Source organism: Aulonocara sp. 'chitande type north' Nkhata Bay, linkage group LG3, assembly GCF_057382095.1.
Source record: "Aulonocara sp. 'chitande type north' Nkhata Bay isolate Kocher_YH1m ecotype deep benthic linkage group LG3, A_spYH_male_GT1.1, whole genome shotgun sequence".
Lineage (NCBI taxonomy): Eukaryota > Metazoa > Chordata > Actinopteri > Cichliformes > Cichlidae > Aulonocara > Aulonocara sp. 'chitande type north' Nkhata Bay.
Genome location: NC_141346.1, coordinates 34,514,043 through 34,533,860, shown reverse-complemented (window position 1 = coordinate 34,533,860; position 19,818 = coordinate 34,514,043). Strand labels below are relative to the sequence as shown.

The window sequence follows — 19,818 nt, the reverse complement described above, 5'->3', positions numbered from 1 at the left end:
TTCTTTAAAGCACATGTGTAAACATTTTGAGGTACCCAATTGTCGCAGTTTATGCCATTTTTTTTCGATGGGCCCATCGCATAGGCTGATATCGCACTGACAATAGATTTTCGATTTATTATGCAGGCCTAGTTGTGTGTGAAATTAGTGGATTGACCTTGAAATTCTGTAGCCAGTCTTGCTAACCTTTGCAGAACAAACAAAGCAGCAGATATCAATCTGGGTGTGTTTGTTGTTCATGCAAACTTTAGTGACTAAAATTTGCATTTTTTTTAATCTCAACAAATAAGGGTGTGATTAAGAGAGCTTAGTAGAACGCTACAGAGCCACTAAGTCAATCTAGCTACCAGCTGGAGTGTACCATTAATTAGTATATGTAATGTCAGAATTAATTTGACTTGGATACTTTCCATAACCATGAGGGGCAGTCATATACTGAGCTTCACTGGTAAGTTAAATTTTCTTAAACTGTCTATTAAAAAAAGGTAAAATGACAATAGATGGCATTTAATACACACATCACTAAAACAATTCAAAATAATAATTCAGTTTTTTAAATATTTTCAATCTCTATATGTTAACAGGCATTTCCATCATGTTAACACTAACATCTGGAGCACTGGCAGGTAACACTTTTTAGTAATTACAAACTTAGCATATGGTGGGAACTGGAAAAAAAAGAATATTAAAAAGCTGATTTCAATGACAACCAATGGATTGTACCAAGAGAATCACAAATCAAATAAAAACTCAAAGCACAGCCAAGTGCTGGAGCAAGTTACCTTCAAACCAACATGAAACTGTCTCGGTGCATGGCAGTTGAGATCAATAAGATGAAGCTGAATGAAAATCCATATTTATTTATTTATTTTTATTAAAAGGGCAAATTAATCCTGATAAATCTGACAGCTCAGAACAAATGCATGGTTCTAGAAAAGACCTACAAACCATTCCACTGTTGGAGGTAGACTGATATCAGTGATGATACTTTGTTTGATCTTTTAGCCTGCTTCACTTTGTCAGACAGCTTCTTTTTAAGTGATTTCTTGATTCAGCAGGTCTGCTCAGGTCTGAGTGTGTCCACTGATACTGAACTCAAGTTTCTACAGTGTGTAGTTAATTAAAGTTAATTCATGACTGTCAAAGGAAGAGCCATTACTTTTCACACAGAGAGTGTTCTCTTAATACAGAGGTGTCAAACTCAATTGCACAGGGGGCCAAACCTCAAGGTACACTTTAGGTCGCAGGCCAGACAAGATAAACATTTATTGAACACTAAAACAATGTTTTTGTAAACATAAATATGAATACAGACAGGAATATAATTCCAGAATAAATAAACTTAAAAAAAAAAAAAAGCTTTAACTTTAAATATTTTGCTCTCCATAAAAAATATGTCCTGTCAAAATTATGCAAGTTAGAAATATGAACATGCTGCCAAAATCCCCAGAAAAAAATAAATGAAAACATACATAAGGTTTGAGCCGGGGGCATTGCTTCAGGAATATAACTAATAAACTCTGCGGGCCATTCAGTGTCGTACTTTCCCTTGAGTGTCCCATTAGAATGCAGCTCAATCTGAATCTGCACTGGTACAGTTTCCACATCAACTGTAAATGGTTTATAATGCAGCTTGAAATTCTCATTTTTTTGCTTCGAAGTGCGCTCAGTTTATCAGCAAAGTGCGCATTTGGGTGCACTGTTGCACTGACTTGGTTCAACATTACTTGGCAACAGGGAAAGTGAGGCAGGTGGCACTGGTGCATTTGTGACAGCTTCACTTGAAATGCCTTCACCGCATTATACATGTCACGTCCATGAACTGACAGATTTCCTTGCTGTGCTCAAAAACTCTATTGAGAACTTTTCCCCAACTCAGCCAACAGACGTATGCATGTATGATAAGGAATGTCGGCAATCATTTTTACACACACACAAATCTTTTTTACACATACAAATATTTTTTACACATACAAATCCTGATTTACAAGTACAAAATATTTATGACCACATTTTGAGCCCATATTCTTTTGATAGTGTTTTCAGTATAAATTGTGCAAAAATAAAATTCTTGAACTTTTAATAAGAGTGTGTTACATGTTAGGAAGACAAGAAGTACAAAAACATTTGTAAACAGCAGCAGTTGCAAAAATCTTTATGTTTTGAAAGTAAGCATTTACTCAAGTACCTACTCTATGCTTCATCAAATATTATCAGTGATTTAGAATAGGTGGATCATTAAATAAAAAACATGTTATTTAAAGAAGGATTTTGTTTTACTTTATAATTATGTGCCACAATACATATATTTGCTTAGTTAATTATTTATTCCCAAATATTAGGATTTGTCCCCTATGAATCGGTTGAACAATTGACAATATAAACATCCCTTCCTTGCATTTTCCTTATTCATTTTCACACATACCTTCATTTGTAGAACTCAATGACAATGATGACTGCTGCTCAGTCCACCTTTCCCTGACATTGCTCTCTGCTTCTGGTTGTATTTTAGCCTTCTTCAGGAAGAAATTCTCAATATTTTGAGATCTTTTCATTCTTCCTATTCTCTTATCTCTTCTGGTTGGCCCTAAAGTAATAAAGCAAAAACTTGCAGAATCAGTTGACTCTGTCAAGACAATATTAAATGTTAACAGGTTGAAAACAATAGTCATAGAGAAAGTATACACAGTGGGGCAAAAAAAGTATTTAGTCAGCCACCGATTGTGCAAGTTCCCCCACTTAAAATGATGACAGAGGTCAGTAATTTGCACCAGAGGTACACTTCAACTGTGAGAGACAGAATGTGAAAAAAAAATCCATGAATCCACATGGTAGGATTTGTAAAGAATTTATTCGTAAATTAGGGTGGAAAATAAGTATTTGGTCACCTCAAACATAGAAAATCTCTGGCTCTCACAGACCTGTAACGTCTTCTGTAAGAAGCTTTTCTGTCCCCCACTCGTTACCTGTATGAATGGCACCTGTTTGAACTCATCATCTGTATAAAAGACACCTGTCCACAGCCTCAAACAGTCAGACTCCAAACGCCGCCATGGCCAAGACCAAAGAGCTTTCGAAGGACACCAGGAAAAGTATGGTAGACCTGCACCAGACTGGGAAGAGTGAATCTACAATAGGCAAGCAGCTTGGTGTGAAAAAATCAACTGTGGGAGCAATCATCAGAAAATGGAAGACATACAAGACCACTGATAATCTCCCTCGATCTGGGGCTCCACGCAAGATCTCATCCCGTGGGGTCAAAATGATCATGAGAACGGTGAGCAAAGATCCCAGAACCACACGGGGGGACCTGGTGAATGACCTGCAGAGAGCTGGGACCAAAGTAACAAAGGTCACCATCAGTAACACACTACAACGGCAGGGAATCAAATCCCGCAGTGCCAGACGTGTTCCGCTGCTGAAGCCAGTGCATGTCCAGGCCCGCCTGAAGTTTGCCAGAGAGCACATGGATGATACAGCAGAGGATTGGGAGAATGTCATGTGGTCAGATGAAACCAAAGTAGAACTTTTTGGTATAAACTCAACTCGTCGTGTTTGGAGGAAGAAGAATACTGAGTTGCATCCCAAGAACACCATACCTACTGTGAAGCATGGGGGTGGAAACATCATGCTATGGGGCTGTTTTTCTGCCAAGGGGACAGGACGACTGATCCGTGTTAAGGACAGAATGAATGGGGCCATGTATCGTGAGATTTTGAGCCAAAACCTCCTTCCATCAGTGAGAACTTTGAAGATGAAACGAGGCTGGGTCTTCCAACATGACAATGACCCAAAACACACCGCCCGGGCAACAAAGGAGTGGCTCCGTAAGAAGCATTTGAAAGTCCTGGAGTGGCCTAGCCAGTCGCCAGACCTCAACCCCATAGAAAATCTGTGGCGGGAGTTGAAAGTCCGTTTTGCTCGGCGACAGCCCCAAAACATCACTGCTCTCGAGAAGATCTGCATGGAGGAATGGGCCAAAATACCAGCTACTGTGTGTGCAAACCTGGTAAAGACCTATAGTAAACGTTTGACCTCTGTTATTGCCAACAAAGGTTATGTTACAAAGTATTGAGTTGTATTTTTGTTATTGACCAAATACTTATTTTCCACCCTGATTTACGAATAAATTCTTTACAAATCCTACCATGTGAATTCATGGATTTTTTTTCACATTCTGTCTCTCACAGTTGACGTGTACCTCTGGTGCAAATTACTGACCTCTGTCATCATTTTAGGTGGGGGAACTTGCACAATCGGTGGCTGACTAAATACTTTTTTGCCCCACTGTATATTTTATAAACATTGGCCTAAATATTTATCACTTATTTAAACAGAAACAAATAGTTTTGATTTTTTTTTTTTTAATTTGAGTTTTGAATATGAATGAGAAAAACCAGAATTGCATAATTTTCTTTGATGTTTCTCTAAATCCATCTGGTGTGCCATTATTGAATCATTAGAAGGTACTGTCCATGGGGTGGGAACTGGGCCCCAATACAGTAAGTCTGGATCAGCTCTCTGTTTAAAAAGTCCTAATCCCTGATCCTATGAGTGCTACCCAGCAGGCAATACAAAGTTCAGATGGAACTAGTGATGTGCGATACCACTGATTTCCTTTCCAATCTGATACCAAGTAAAATTCAGGGTGGTATCGACAATACTGATCCTATGTCTGTGAAGGTTCTCCTACTTATATACTGATCCTATATACTTTGTACAAAAACTTTTTTTTTTACTGTATCTTTTATTGTATCTCAAATTATATTTTCATAATGATTACAGGACATCAGATTACTTGTTCTTATCACTTAATAATGCAGAATTATCATATAGAAAAAAAAAACTGAAGCCATTTGAGCATGTTGCCTGGCTGCTAGACTGTGAGAGACATCTGTATCGCCCTAGCAGCACCTACCCCTCTCCTCTCCTCTTCTTCAGTTCACCTCAACATAAGCTCATCATATTCTGTTACATGATTTAATGTGAGGTGTTTGACGAGGTTAGTGGTGTTGCCACAACACCTCACTGTCTTGCCACATGTATCGCAAACCGTGTCTTGGTGTTTGTGGATGTAAAATACGTCCGCACATGACTCCATTTATACAGCCCTATTTCACACATGACTATGAAAGGCGGAAGAGGAAGTATTTCCTTCCAATGTAGACAATCCGAATGTTATAGTTTCTTTCCACTCTGTTCCTGTTAATGATAAACTACAACTTTACCCCAAATTACTAAAATATTGATATTTTAATATGAGAATCGATTCTAGAACATAAATGACTGGTATCGGAGGAATAGATATTTCAGTATCAATCTGCACATCACTAGATGGAACCAGTTGGGTTAGGGGCTTATTCAAACTAAAATGGTGTCATGTCTAGAGCAGGTGAGCAGGAGTCAGAAGTGGGACTCGCATCTAAGAATTAGAGGGTTTATTCACAGATAAAAAGAAGAGTACCTACTGGGGAAACTGGGACCATGTCAGATGGATTTTTCGTCATGTTTTTACCTTTAATGTCAACAAACGGTTGAGAAGAGAATGTCCACAATTTAACCTTTAATTACAGGAGTAGTCTGAGCTGATGGTAGTTTTGTTCTAATAATTAAGAGAGGGGTTAGGAAGAGAATGAGCACACCTTGGCCATCAACTTTCTTATCTCTCCTGTGCATGTATAATTCAATAGGAGAGAAGCCAGGTCCAGTAGATTTTTAGCTTATGTGTCTTTGAAAGTAGTGATCAATGAATGCAATTAAAATGTTAAATGCAAACATTACTGACTAAAAATTTGCATATTCTTGGTGATCAAAATAAGTAATATGAGACTGGTAGTAAGCCAGTTTACCTGCCAGTTGGTGTATCAGTAATTACTGTGTTGTAATTAATGCCATAATACATTTGACTCGGATATTTTCTAAAGCCATGAGTGGGACTCATATTTGGAGCTTCATTGGTAAGTTAAAATATCTTAAACTTTCTTAAAAAAAAGAAACAAAGTTAAAATAAAGATGATGGCATTTATGTACACATCAGTGAGATCATTTAAAAATAATTCAGTTATTTAAATGTTTTTAATGTCTGTATGTCAACAGGCATTTTCATCATGTTAACATTAACATCTGGAACACTGGCAGGTAAACTTTTCTTCTACAATCAAAACATTCTGGTACATATTTAAGTTCAAACTACCACATGTCAATGACTGAACAAAGAAAATAAAAATAAATAAATAAATTTGATTTTGAAAAGCACAGCATGGAGCAAAGTTACACTCGTAATAAAATGAAGCCGTCTCACTGACAGGGATGAATAAGATGCAGCTGAATAAAAATCTATATTTTTTAATCTGTTGGAAATTGCTGGAGACTCTTTGAGTTCCTGTTGACTGACAGGACATTTGACAGCTCAGAAGAAATGCATGCTTCATTCATATAAGGCCTAATAAAATTAAATAAAATAAAAAATGATTTTACAATCAGATCATGGCCAAAACACATAAGTTACTCTGTCACATATGTAACTGTGTGCATTACTTTTTTCACGCTTTACAATGCTACAGGGATTTATTAAAGTCAATATGACCTATTGGAGGAGTCACTCTTTAATACAAACTTTTATTATGGTATGTAGTAGCTTAAAGCACTGATTTCTGGCAGACGATCAGCTTTTTGGCACAACAAACAATCGGGGAAAACAATCGCAATCGTGCTGCTGTTTGACGGAAGAAGAATAAAGTAGTTGTGGTAAGCCAGTCGCATGACCACTTTAAGATGACAAACCAACAAGGTGATATATACCAGTTTTTAAATTGTGTTGATTGGCCACGTAAAACCAGAGTCATGATAAACAATATATACGCAGCGTTTTTTCCTGAATAGTTTCATCACGTTTAATGTCTAAGGACCATGCTAGCAAGATCTCACTGCTTATGACCAAAAAATAAAAACACAAAACAAAAATCAGGCCTTTCGTGTTGGTGGAAAAATGCACCATGTTGACCAATCAAAAAAGTATATGGCAACATGACATTTGGTTGTTTAGGAAGAGGGGGAAGTTTTAGGAGTGACGGCGAGAGAGAGTGTGAGAGAGAGAGCAGAAAAAGAGAGAGAGAGAGAGTTTTGAGATGTGTGTTTGGAGTGTGTATTTAATGTGTTGTCTTGTGTAGTTAGTGTGTAGTGTTGTGGATAGTTTTGTGTTGTGTGTTAGAACAATGAGCTGACTGCTGTCTCCAGGTAGAAACAGGAGTGATACACCTGCTGCTGTCAGACCTGCAGGTATCAGGCTGTGATGTTCTCCTTTATAATGGACAGAAATTATTTTTTCCCCAACGGCACAAATAATTTGTGGCATCTTATTGAATGCAGAACACCCGATTGTTCTGTAAATAGTTTGAAATGGTTATAAAAACAGAGGTAAAAGGTAAATGGCTGCAAATAACTTTGTTGTTTGCAAAAGTTGTCCATATTATTGTAAAATTGACAATTTATATTTGCATTTAAAGTTATGAAATATAATTCAGTAAACATGTTTGTGGTTGTTACAGTAAAAAATATAACTTTCTACTTGGATTTTATGTTTTTTGTCTGATTTTAGATCAATTGTGTTAATACAGTATGTCAAAATGGAAACATAACTGTAATTTCAGACACATGAGGTTGTGCTGAAAAGGATGATACCAAACAAGACAAAGTAAATAATATGTAAATGTGAAATTTAGAGAAAAAATCAAAAGTAGTAAAAAATGAACAATTATACCCTGGACCCCAGAGGGTAAACATTTTTTTTTAAAGTAACGCGATAGTTACTTTTCAAGTTAATAATTACTTTTAGAATCTTGTAACTCAGTTACTTAGTCAGTTACTTTTTTGAAGAAGTAACTAGTAACTATAATTAATTACTTTTAAGTAACTTGCCCAACACTGCTTATAATACATAAAATTTGAAATTGTGTCTTATACTGTGACACTACCTGTCCCTACTCACTGGACACTGATTTTAGTTGTAACTGAGAAACACAAATGTTTCATTAGCTTTTCTTATATCTTTGCACATATTCACACATTTTTTAAATCCTCAAACAAATTTTTATATTAGGCAAAAATAAACATAGTAAACATGAATTGCAGTTTTGAACATTTTAAATTTATGAAGAAAAGAAAGCTATCCAAAACTTCCTGAAAATATGTGATTGACCATTCACACAACTGTGAGATTGATAACAACTGTTCTTCAGATACATTATTTTGATTTCTACTGTACTATTTAAGTTTGTTTTTTTTTCTTTTCATTGGAGTTAGCAGTTACAAGTAACATGGGTGACAGACTCACAGGCTGCTGAGTCAACTGGAGACAAGGAGAAGTGAAACCTGCAGTTCTTTGTATGTCGTTCTGGGTTCTTTTTTGACATGCAGATGAATACATATGTACTCTTGGAGTATTTTCTGTTGGCTAGCCAACAGAAACTGCTCTGAAGAGTAGAAAAGCTTTATATAAGAACCATGCCATTGACATTAAACTCAGCTTAGTACAGTTTATAGTTGATCGAAGTTAACTCATGACTGAACAAGGAAGAGCCATGACTTTTAGGCACAAGACCAGGTAGATTTAGTTAGCTTCTTTTCTCCTAATGAAATAATTCTTAGCTAAATAACCAGTTTCTTGTATTTACTCATTATTTTTGTCTATTGTTACATTTTATTTGATGGCACAAAACATGTAACTGAAATCAGAAAGGGCAGAAATACTTTTCGGGCTGACATAAGGCGGACATGCAAGGTCTATACTGTACATGCATATTTGAGCCATTAACTCATATTAATTAGTCAATTGTTCTAATAACCTCTCCACTTTTCATTTAAAAATAAATTAACACTCCTAGAAGAAACTTTTGCAAACACTTCAGGGGTGAACTAGGTGCTGCTATTGTGACTCTACATTCAGTGCAATATGTAGTAAATTGCCTGTTGCAAACCTCCACAAATACAAATATAGGAACTCCTAATTTGACACTTGACCTGGATTTATATGCATTTGTTTGTTTTTATTAATAACCACTTTTTAAAAATCATTTAGGTCAACTTCTTTACAACCTGGCACTGAAACAAAAAGCTGTCCAATCTTCAACCAGTGGCACTGTGGGTATTGCTGGTAAGGCAGTTGATGGAAACAGAGACGCAAACTATCAAAGTGGGTCTTGCACACTTACCAATGTAGAATCTGATCCCTGGTGGAGGGTAGACCTGGTAAATGTGTATACAATTGGGACTGTAATGATAACCAATAGACGGGAATTGGAAAATGGGCTGGATGGTGCCGAAATCTGGATCGGAAATTCTACAGCAATCAGTGACCCTGAAAGCATCAGGTGACAGAGCTTGATTTATAACCGTAAGTCATTATTATTTATTTATACTTATTTATATTTATTCTTTACTTTTTCTTTAAATGTTTCATACATAGGTGTGCCGTCATCTCTCACATTCCCAAGGGACAAGCGTTTTATTTTCCATGTAACTCTGTGAAGGGACGCTACGTCACTGTGTTTTTACCAGGAAGTGCAAAGGTCCTAAGTCTCTGTGAGGTTGAAGTGTACTACGGTAAATACCTTCAATTCTTTACTTAATTCTTTATTTTTTATTTATATCAGTAAGGGGTGTGACCAGGGGCGGTCCTGACCCGTTTTGTGCCATTGGCGAACCCTCCCTCTACCGCCCCCCTTTGAGAAAAGCAGACAAGTCAACAATACACCTTTTCCAATTAATATGTAATTAATATTATATTGAAAACAGTCCAAAAGATTCAATAAACCACATCTGTGTCTACTGTCTGTCTACTGTTTACTATCATAGCCAAATTGCTAACAAACGAACCCCCCCAGAAGTTGATTCTGTTCATCTGGACATAACATTTTCAGTGGGAGAAACATTTCGTCACTCATCCAAGTAACTTGTGTTTTTTGTGTGTCCCGTTTGGATCTTTAGCCATCAGAATTGTTGTCTTAAGGCCAAGAAAGATGCCAAGCGGATTTATTTTACCAAGTGGATCATCATGGCCTTGCCATATTGGTCCATTTGATTGATCTTTCTTATAATTACGTATTTATTTTATTTTCGGTTGCTACAAACGGGACAGACATGACTGGGGGATAGCACAGGGAGAAAGAATGAAAGAAAGAGAGGGAGAGAGAGAGAAAACCAGAGGGGAGAAGGGACGGTGAGAAAGGGGGGAAAAAGAAAGAAAAACAAACAAAACACCTGGATCACCTGTATGGAGAAAAAAAAAACAGAAGAGAAAGCAAAAAAAAAAAGCGCAACATAATAAATACAGCACCATCACAATAAACTAGCTAGCAGTAGATAACAGTAGATACTAAATATTAAACGATATTGTGCAGCACACAAGATAGACAGTGCACAATGTGCTTTGAGGCAGCAGCCAAGAAAGGTGTAGTCCACGTCTGTGAACACCTGTGTGTACACCCGTGTGTACACCTGTGTGGATCAGCATGCTTGTATTCCAATGATCAAAGCTCATTGATCAAAGACCACTGATCAATGGCCATGAGTACCATTCAGAGAGAGTTGGGGAATCGCTGCAATCACAGCATTGTAAGATGGTGAAAGAGATGGTGCTCGGGCCAGCCAGAGAATCCCCGTTGCCCCGCCCCTCTCCTCCATGTGCAGCAAGCAGCAGGCGCACCAGGCGCACCACGCCAAAATGCAATGGTATGATATCGGGGAAGCATGCGTACGAGCAACCCTAACCCACTGGGTGTGAGAGCCCAACCAAAAGAAATTATTGTCTTCTTGGTTTTCCTTCAAGGATACCCATTACCCAATGTGGCACTCAAAGGAGAAGCTGCCCAGTCATCTACACTCTCTGTTGCCACTGCGTCCAAAGCCATCGATGGCAGACGGAACTCGTTCTATAGCAATGGGTTCTGTAGCCACACGGCTGAAGACGAGATCAACCCCTGGTGGAGGGTGGACCTGCAGCGAAGCTTTACAATCACTGCTGTAAAAGTCACCAACAGAGGAGACTGCTGTGCTGAAAGACTGGATGGAGCTGAGATCAAAATAGGAAACTCACTGGAGAACAATGGAAACAGTAATCCCAGGTAATGATGAATTTATATCAGTCAATGGTCATTATGATTTTTGTTTATTTATTTGTTTTATTTTACATTAATTTGAACAGAAATATTTCAGAGATTACAACATAAATATTATCCACCACATGATGCTCTAGTTCAGGACTCCATGCAATTCATGATCAGGGATTGTAACATCTATTCCTTTTTCTGAATCAAAAATAAAACAAACAAGCAAATGTTTCAGAGATTAGAGTCTACATATTATCCACCACATGCTGATTATTGCTCTTCTAGTTCAGGACTCCATGCTACCTCCTTAACATGAAGTCCACAATACTAACATAATGCTGCCCCCACACTCTCTGCTGTCAGGTGTGCTTCCATCTCACATATCAAAGCGGGTAAAACCTACACATACCGGTGTGATGGAGGCAGCATGGAGGGTCGCTTTGTGAATGTGTTTCTTCCTGGACAGAAGAAGACTCTCACCCTGTGTGAAGTGGAGGTGTATGCTGCCCCAGCAGGTAGAGCTTTAAGCGACTGGATCTGATCTACTGAAACACATCTGCCTGATACTGATTCATACTTGTTTCTTCTTTTCAACAATTTAGTGGAACCGCTTCCAAACGTGGCCTTGAACAAACAAACAGTACAGTCATCAACTTGGTATGGGCCAGTGTATGGGCCCTCAAAGGGTGTCGATGGGTGCAAAAATGGAAACTTGTACTCAGGATGCTGTACACACAATGATGAAGATCTGGGTCCCTGGTGGAGAGTAGACTTGTTGGCTGTCTATAAAGTCAGTGCTGTCACCATCATCAACAGACAGGATGCTGTTATAGAAAGGATTCTTGGGGCACAGATCCTGATCGGGAACTCGCTGGATCAAAATGGTAACATGAACCCCAGGTGAGATCTGATTTCTGATAAATATGCTCCATAAACATTTTTTCCTTATTAAAAAACTGAACATTATATTTAAAAGAGTTACACTGAAACTTTTTAAAATTTTCTCTACATCCATCAGTTGTGGCATGATCACATCATTAGATGGTACACCAACATACACATTCCAGTGTAATGAAATGGAAGGTCGCTACATCATTGTGATCATACCAGGAAAAAGGACTTACACAACCCTGTGTGAAGTGGAGGTGTTTGCTTCTCTCTCTGGTAGGGTCTTGTTGTGCTATTTTTTAGAAATTGTTGTGGTTTTGTGTGCTTAAATTATTATTGTAAGATTTATACTGTTTTGATTTGTTTTTCTTGTATTTACCATTAAACTACAGAATATTTGAATGGAACATGTTAAAATGAAAGGAAAACAATAACAACCAAACTGGCTTAAACAAACAGAATCCTAAAGCAAAGTACTTCCCTGTAGTTCCAGAAGCTGTCACTCCTTTACCAACTCCTCCACCTCCTCCCACCCCTCCTCCACCTGTGAGCCTGCAGCTTGGTGGCAGGAACGTGACGGTGGTGGGAGAGAGGCTCTGCTGGTCTGATGCTCTGATGTACTGTAGACGTTATTACTGGGACCTGCTCAGCCTTCACAGCCAACAGGAGCAAAGCGAGTTGGAGCAGCTGCTGGGCCTCGTTCCTTTCTCCCTCACAGACCACGTCTGGATGGGACTGCGCAGGTACTGATACAGTAGTTATTGCAGTAGTCCGCAAACTATTCAGTTCCCCCAAATTGGTCCTGATGGTCTACAACATAAGTATGTTTGGATGCGATAAGATGCAAATGTCTTCTAAAACAAACAAAATAACAAACAAATGGAAAAGTGCTGTATAATTGCACAAAAACTACCAATTTTGTTGTGTTTTTTTTTCATAATTAATGAATAACGTTTGTGATGTTCAAGGTTCCTGCACAATACTAAGAGGCCAGATGCACTACCCTGTACTCTTATGATGCATGATGTCTGTGACAATTTGCAAACTTTGCAAATCAAATTATGCAGATGCAGATCTTTGCATTGCGCGTCCTTCCATTTTCTCATTTGCATTTCTGCCATTGCTGCAATAATAGGCCACTTTGCAAACAGCTTTCACTGTAAACACAACAAACCTGCTGTACCAAGGTTTTTTTCTGTTTTTTTAATGATTGTCATTGTTCTTTTAGGCCTACACAACATCAAGAAGATAAATATGGATCATCCAGCTTATGTGAAATTCAACAAGCAGCTTTTAAACGCCCATATGCTCCATAAAGAGCAACATCTCGATAAATGTAAATCTGTTCAGATCTGTTCATCTGTTCTGTCCAACAGATCCCTCAGAGGAGACGAGTGGTTCTGGATGTCTGGACAGTCCATGAATTTCTTGAATTGGCCACAGGATTTTGTTCCAGACTGTTACTCCAGCACCTGTGGGGGCATGACTAGCACAGAGCACCTCCTGTGGCAAGACCAGCCCTGTGAGGAGAGCCTCAACTTCATCTGCCAATCAGGTTTTACTTACACCACGTTAAGGCTTGTGTGCTTTTATTGTGCATTGCTTTAGTTGAACTTTTCCTCATGTTCTTTCAGGTGCTGACGATGGCGTGCAGAGAGTTTATTTCTCCAGCACCAAGGATCCAACAAGTCCATAGGAAAATCGATGACACTGTATAAACTGTGATGCATGATTTTTTTTGTTAGAAATAGTTTTCATTTGAATTTGTTTTACACTCCTTTAAACCATTCTTAGAAAAATTCAGTAATCGCATAATAAATGATTTGTCTTTAAAATCTTTCCTGTCTAGTTTGTAGTAATGCTCATAGCAATCATAGCAATTGTATTTCTACAAAACACGTGAGGTTGTTCCTCTGCATTATATAAAGCAATAAATGACTATAATAATGTCTCTAAAGTTATGGCAAAGACTGTAATGATGAAATGTGGTAATAAAGTTTGGATTAAAACATCCATCCATCCATCTTCATCCGCTTTATCCGGGGCCGGGTCGCGGAGGCAGCAGCCTAAGCAGAGAAGCCCAGACCTCCCTCTCCCCAGCCACACCACAATGTTGCGTGCGTGCATTTACTGGGCATTGCCTTAATTTAACTGTAACTCATAACCCTTTACGTGCTCAGGACAGTGTGCAAAGAGTTTACTTCGACAGCACCGCGATTGCCACACGTTCACAGTAAAGGTGAATATCGTCATGTATGCTGAAATGTATATTTTAAAGATAGATTTAATTAGAAACTTTATTTCTTAATCTATCCTTTGCTGAGGCTCCATAAGAAATGTGTGCACGAAAGGGAATTTGACTTTAAAAACATGACTAAAGCTGTTAATGCAGTACTTCTGTTAGAACCCCTGAATGTGAGCTGACAGACATCAACTCTGGTACATCTTGATTGTCTGATTTAAATTCAGAGGCAGACTTACAGGAATTGTCTCATTGTGTAAGCATTTATGGACACAAATGTGTTGGAAGCTAAACTTTGTTCTGTATTATGTCAAGACCAAAGCAATGAAATGCAGATCACGCTTCAACAATTCAGAACTGATGTACAAATTCATCAAAGCAATAAAATTCTCATTAAACCAACAGACACGTTTGCGTATTTTAAAATTGACCTTGAGGAAAAAATATTGAGACTCTTAATATGCTAAAATATTAAAATAGCACACATGTAGGACACACGCTTTCTCTTGTGAGTGCTTGGTTTAATACTCATATTCATACTCATTAAGGGAACATCTGGGTAAATAAATCAGTGACTTCCACTTGCTCACATTAGAATATTTTCTATAACAGTTTTAGTGCTTTAAATGAAGTCATGGGAAGTTTTGTCTTTGTACTGTGAATATGTTCAGCGTTACAAGCCTCAAAGTGAAAAGGGGCAAGCCAAAGCTTTGTTTTTTGTTTTTTTAAATCAAAGTATTTTCTTGCCTGTTTGAGCGTCAGAATTTTATATGAACAGGAGCAAGACACGTTAAATTTTCAGGGTTGGAAAACATATTTAAATTCTAAGTAAAGCAGTTTTTCACAATCTAAACCTGCAACCTTGTTTTTTCCCAGCACAATATTTTTTTCTGCAGCCAACTGTGAGAACAGCATTATGGGACATATCGATGTTTAAAAGCAAAATATCCATTCTGCAGAGAAACAGCAATGAGCTGTGGTACCCTGGATGATTGATCTGTTTCCTGATGACTGGTTCTTGTGTGACGCGTTGACTTGGGAATGAAATGACCCAGTTCTAAAAGGACACAATTACACAAAGGGAACATTGTGATTGTAGATCAACAGGGCACGTGTTTCTGTTACATTTCTTTAGGTGTGGTACAATCCTGTAGTTTCAGGGAGCGTGCAACTCCCATATCTGAGTAATGTGTTAACTGAAGCACGTTGACAAGTTCTAATATAAACCAAGTAAGGACAGATACACCCAAAAAATTAGGACAGGTTGAATCAGTGTAAAGTTGAGTAATGATTCACCTGGTCTAACTTGTCCTTCTTGTCTCGTGTCTGTGTCTGGTGCAGGCTGAGTCACTCGTTTGAAACTATACTTGTGTATCAAACTGTGCATTGTTTTATTTCTGCTGTTAAATTAATTCTTATTTAATGTCTAAACTGTTTATATAGAGCAATAATATGGCAGAAGAGTCCCACAGAAGAGTCTATGGGAGGATAGATTCTGGCCAGTGATGATCCAGCCCTGTGCTGATCCTGCCAGCATCTCTGGCGCTGATGCAGCCAGAGATGTTTTTAATGTTTTTAAGTTTGGGGTTTTTTGTGTCTGTGTCTGGGGGGAGGGTTCACAGCTAGTTTTAGTAACCCCGCTCCTTGGCATCGTCTGCCTTCCATCCTTTGTATTATAATAATTGCAAGCACATGGGGGGCGCTGTTGTAGTGTTTCAGATCAAAGCGTTTCTCCTCACTCGGTTTTAAACATCAAAACTTAAAGTTAAATTTAGCAGCTGCAAAGCCACTATTGCGGTGCTATTTTCAGTGAAATGAACCAATAAAAAATATAAGAAACTGTGAGTCATCTCAAAACTAAAAAGTGATCCAAAACTTTAGGCAAGGCTGACTTTTGATTTACCCCATTCTGACTGAATATACTTACAAAACGTTACAGTAAAACTCTTTAATTAATGTTAGCATGATTTATAGGCTTATAAATCATTATCTTATTTTTCTCCTACAGGTCTGTTACATGGCATACGACATGAATCATGTCTGTAGTGCACCGAACATGTGCAGGCATTGCTGCAGTTAATATTTAAGGGAGTATTCACAACAATTTTCTGTTAGTGCATCTGCCACTGAGGTTAAATAACCTCACAGCACTTGGGGGAAAGTTTGTGAGGGGACTCTGGTGTTTTTGTTAGGTGAGAAGGGGGGGGGGGGGGGGGGGGGCTGCTGGGCAGAGGAGGGAAAATGTTCAGCTCAGACGTTTCCAGGCTAAGAAATCCAGCAGGAGAGTGTGGAAGAGAGGAGCGCTGAAATCTTACTAAATAAATAAAGGATTTGCAGCTTGATTAGATGTAGGTCGAGAAAATTTTGTGGAGATTGTGTAGAGGCAGCAAATCCAGGAAAGGAGAGGAAGATTTTGTAGGAATTCCTGACTGACGTCATTGTAAGTAATGGTTTTCTCATAGCTGACAGGAGCAGCGCTCACTGCGGTCTTCTGCTGCTGTAGTCAATCTGCTTCAAAGTTTTGACATGTTAGTGGTTCAGAGATGCTCTTCTGCATACATTTGTTATAAAACCAAACCCAAAAAAATGGTTATTTGAGTTCCTGTTGCCTTCCTGTCAGCTCAAAGTAGCACATCAACCAGGCATTCTCATTAAAGAACTGATGTTCACTGGATATTTGATCTTTTTCCAACTATTCTCTGTAAACCTTTGAGATTTTTCTGTGGAAAATCAGTAGATCAGCAGTTTCTGTAGTATTCGGGCTAGGTAATCTGACAAGAGCAATCATTCCATGTCTCATCAGTCCACAGAACTTTATCCAAAATCCAAGCGCTTCATTAAGATGTTTTTTGTCAAATGTGGGACGAGCCTTTGTGTTTTTCTGGCTCAGCTGTGGTTTTGTCCCTGAGCTCTCCTATAGACAGCATTTTTGTCGAGTCTCGTTCTTATTGTTGAATCATGAACTTTGACCTAAACCGAGGCAAGTGAGGCCTGCAATTTTTTAGATGTGGTTCTGGGGTCTTTTGTGACCTCCTGGATGACTCATTTGGTAGTTCGGTCATTCCTGGGAAGCTTCACCACTGTTCCAGGTTTTCTTTGTTTGTGGATAAAAGCGCTCACTGTGGTTTAAACAGTCCCACAATTTGAGAAAGGTTTTGTAACCGTTTTGAGACTGATAGCTGTCAATAACTTTGTTTTTCACCTGTTTCTTTAGATTGTGTCATGATGTTCTACTTTAGCCTGCTTCACTTTGTCAAACAGACTCTAAATAAAGTCCTGATTCAGCAGATATGACAGTAACCAGACGTGGGTGTGGCTATTGGCTTAGCTTTTTTAAAAATGTGGTTAATTACAGTTAATTCCTGGTGCACATTTGGTGCGTGCGTGCATGTGTGCGTGTGTGTGTGTGTGTGTGTGTGTGTGTGTGTGCGTGTGTGTGTGTGTGTGTGTGTGTGTTGGCTCTTGAGACAGGTGAAGAGGGCTTATTGACTTGTTTAAAGAAGTTGTTGTGCGGGGATTGGATCGGATCTTAACCTCCAGCCGGATGCCACCTCGGCCCTCTGCTTGTCTCCTCTTCACCCTACGACGAACTGAGTTCTACATTATAAAGTCTTTGTAAATAGTGAAATAAAAGGCTATCTTATGTTAAATGCTTAAATTGCACTGTGCTGGTGGTTTTTTCTTCACTGTGGTATGAGCGACGTTTGAGACTTTCAAACCACACATCCACAAACTCGTGCTGCATTTATATCCTGGGGGAAAACCAGGATTTTCTGTGTACTGCTATGTCCTTCATGAATAAATAGATTTTTTTGTCCTCTTAGCTAAAAAATATACATCTACCAATGACAAAGTTAGTGTAAGTTAGTGTAATGACAAAGTTAATACATGCTTTAAGTTGCAAACACAACTCATCCCATAGATGATAAATAACTCCTTGAGTACAACAGGTTAAACTTCATAGGCTATGATAAGCATTGTGTTTATATATTTTGCTCCGTCCTAGGATCCCTAAGAGGAAGCGAGTGGTTTTCAATGAATTATTGTGTGTATTGTGTATACTGAAATGCATGTTTTTAAGACTAAACAAGGTTTTAATTTGATGCCTTTCATTGCTGTAATGATGTAAATTATTCCGTGGAAGGTTCTGTAGGATGTTTCTGCACCAAATGGAATCTGGCTGTGATTCCCAAACAGTTAAATCAGGATTTTTGTTGAATTTGAACTGAAAGCGTGCAGGTCAGTTACATCCCAACTGTCTGTTCTGAAATGTTTTTGTAGTGATGCACAGAGGCAGAATAAGGCAAAATGTCATGGTCTAAATATTTCTGCTGTTGTTGTTTTATATGATCCAGTTCTAAAAGGCATGCTTTGAAACAGTTGCACATAGAAAGAAATGTAAACGCAAATCAAAAGGTCAAATTCTTTCAATTGTATCTAGCATTACTTTAGGTGTGGCACAGCCATGTAGCTTAAAAGGAACAGGTGAGTAATATGTGTTGACAAGTGTGTAACATAAACTGAGTGACGACGAACACACCCAACGTTTGAAAATGGCCTGAACTGGTTCTGCCTGTCCTGCTTGCCTGGTGTCTCTGCCAGGTGTAAGCTCAGTCACTCCTTTGAAATGACACTCCTCTAATTTGTAGTGCATTATATTATTGCTACTATTGTTATCATTATCATTATCGTTATTAGTATTATAATTAGTATTAATATTATTTCATCTATAGATCATTAAAGTCTTTCTGGCCTGCACACATAACACAATTACGTGTGTTATTAAAAAGACTAAAAATATCTCCTCACTGTTTTTATTTTAGTTTTCTAGTCCAGTTAGTTTTTCTTTTCTCTTTTTAATGTCTAGTTTCATTTATATTTATTTTCATAAGCTAACAAGTTTTTTCACATCAAGTTTTAGATTTCAGTTTAGTTTTAGTTTGAAGAATTACTAAATTATTGAATTCAGGTGTTCCAATTGCTTTAATGGTCACAGGTGTACAAAATGCAGACTGTTTCTACAAACGTCTGTGAAAGAACGGCATCGCTCTTAGAAGCTCAGATGTGAAATTTTCTTGCTACTAATTATTCCACAGTCAGCTGTTATTGGTATTATAACAATGAGGAAGCAACTGGGAACAACAGCAACTCAGCCATGAAGTGGTAGGACACGTAAAATCACAGAGCGGAGTCAGCAGTTGCTGAGGCATAGAACACAGAGGTCACCAACGTTTGGGGTTGTTTTTAAGGAGTTGGGCTCGGCCCTTTAGTTTGAAAGGAACTCTTAATGATTCAGCATCCCAAGACAATTTTGGACAATTTCATCCAGCCAACTTTGTGAGAACAGTTTGAGGATGGCTCCCTGCTGTTCCAACATGACTGCACAGCAGTGGGCAAGAAACGGTCCATAAAGACATGGATGAGTGAGTTTGGTGTGGAACACTTGAAAGCCTTAAAAAAAGAAAAAAAGAAACAAACTTTGGGATTAGTCAGAGCACAGCCAGGACTTTTCATTCCGACATCCATGTCTGACCTCACAAACGTGCTCGAATGATCTAAAATTCCCATAAACACACTTGTAAC

At 38.3% G+C, this 19,818-nt stretch overlaps 1 protein-coding gene across 1 annotated transcript; it reads left to right on the top strand.

Annotated features, from left to right (window-relative positions):
* The first annotated feature begins 323 nt into the window (after nt 1–323).
* Nucleotides 324–14,096, top strand: LOC147335293 (uncharacterized). Its single transcript, XM_086277674.1, has 11 exons — nt 324–448; nt 585–626; nt 9,077–9,368; nt 9,464–9,600; nt 10,826–11,120; nt 11,469–11,620; nt 11,708–12,005; nt 12,124–12,269; nt 12,481–12,736; nt 13,370–13,548; nt 13,628–14,096. Exons 1-11 carry the CDS (start codon nt 418–420, stop codon nt 13,687–13,689), a joined length of 1,890 nt encoding a protein of 629 aa, XP_086133800.1. The 5' UTR covers nt 324–417; the 3' UTR covers nt 13,690–14,096.
* Nucleotides 14,097–19,818: the final 5,722 nt, after the last annotated feature.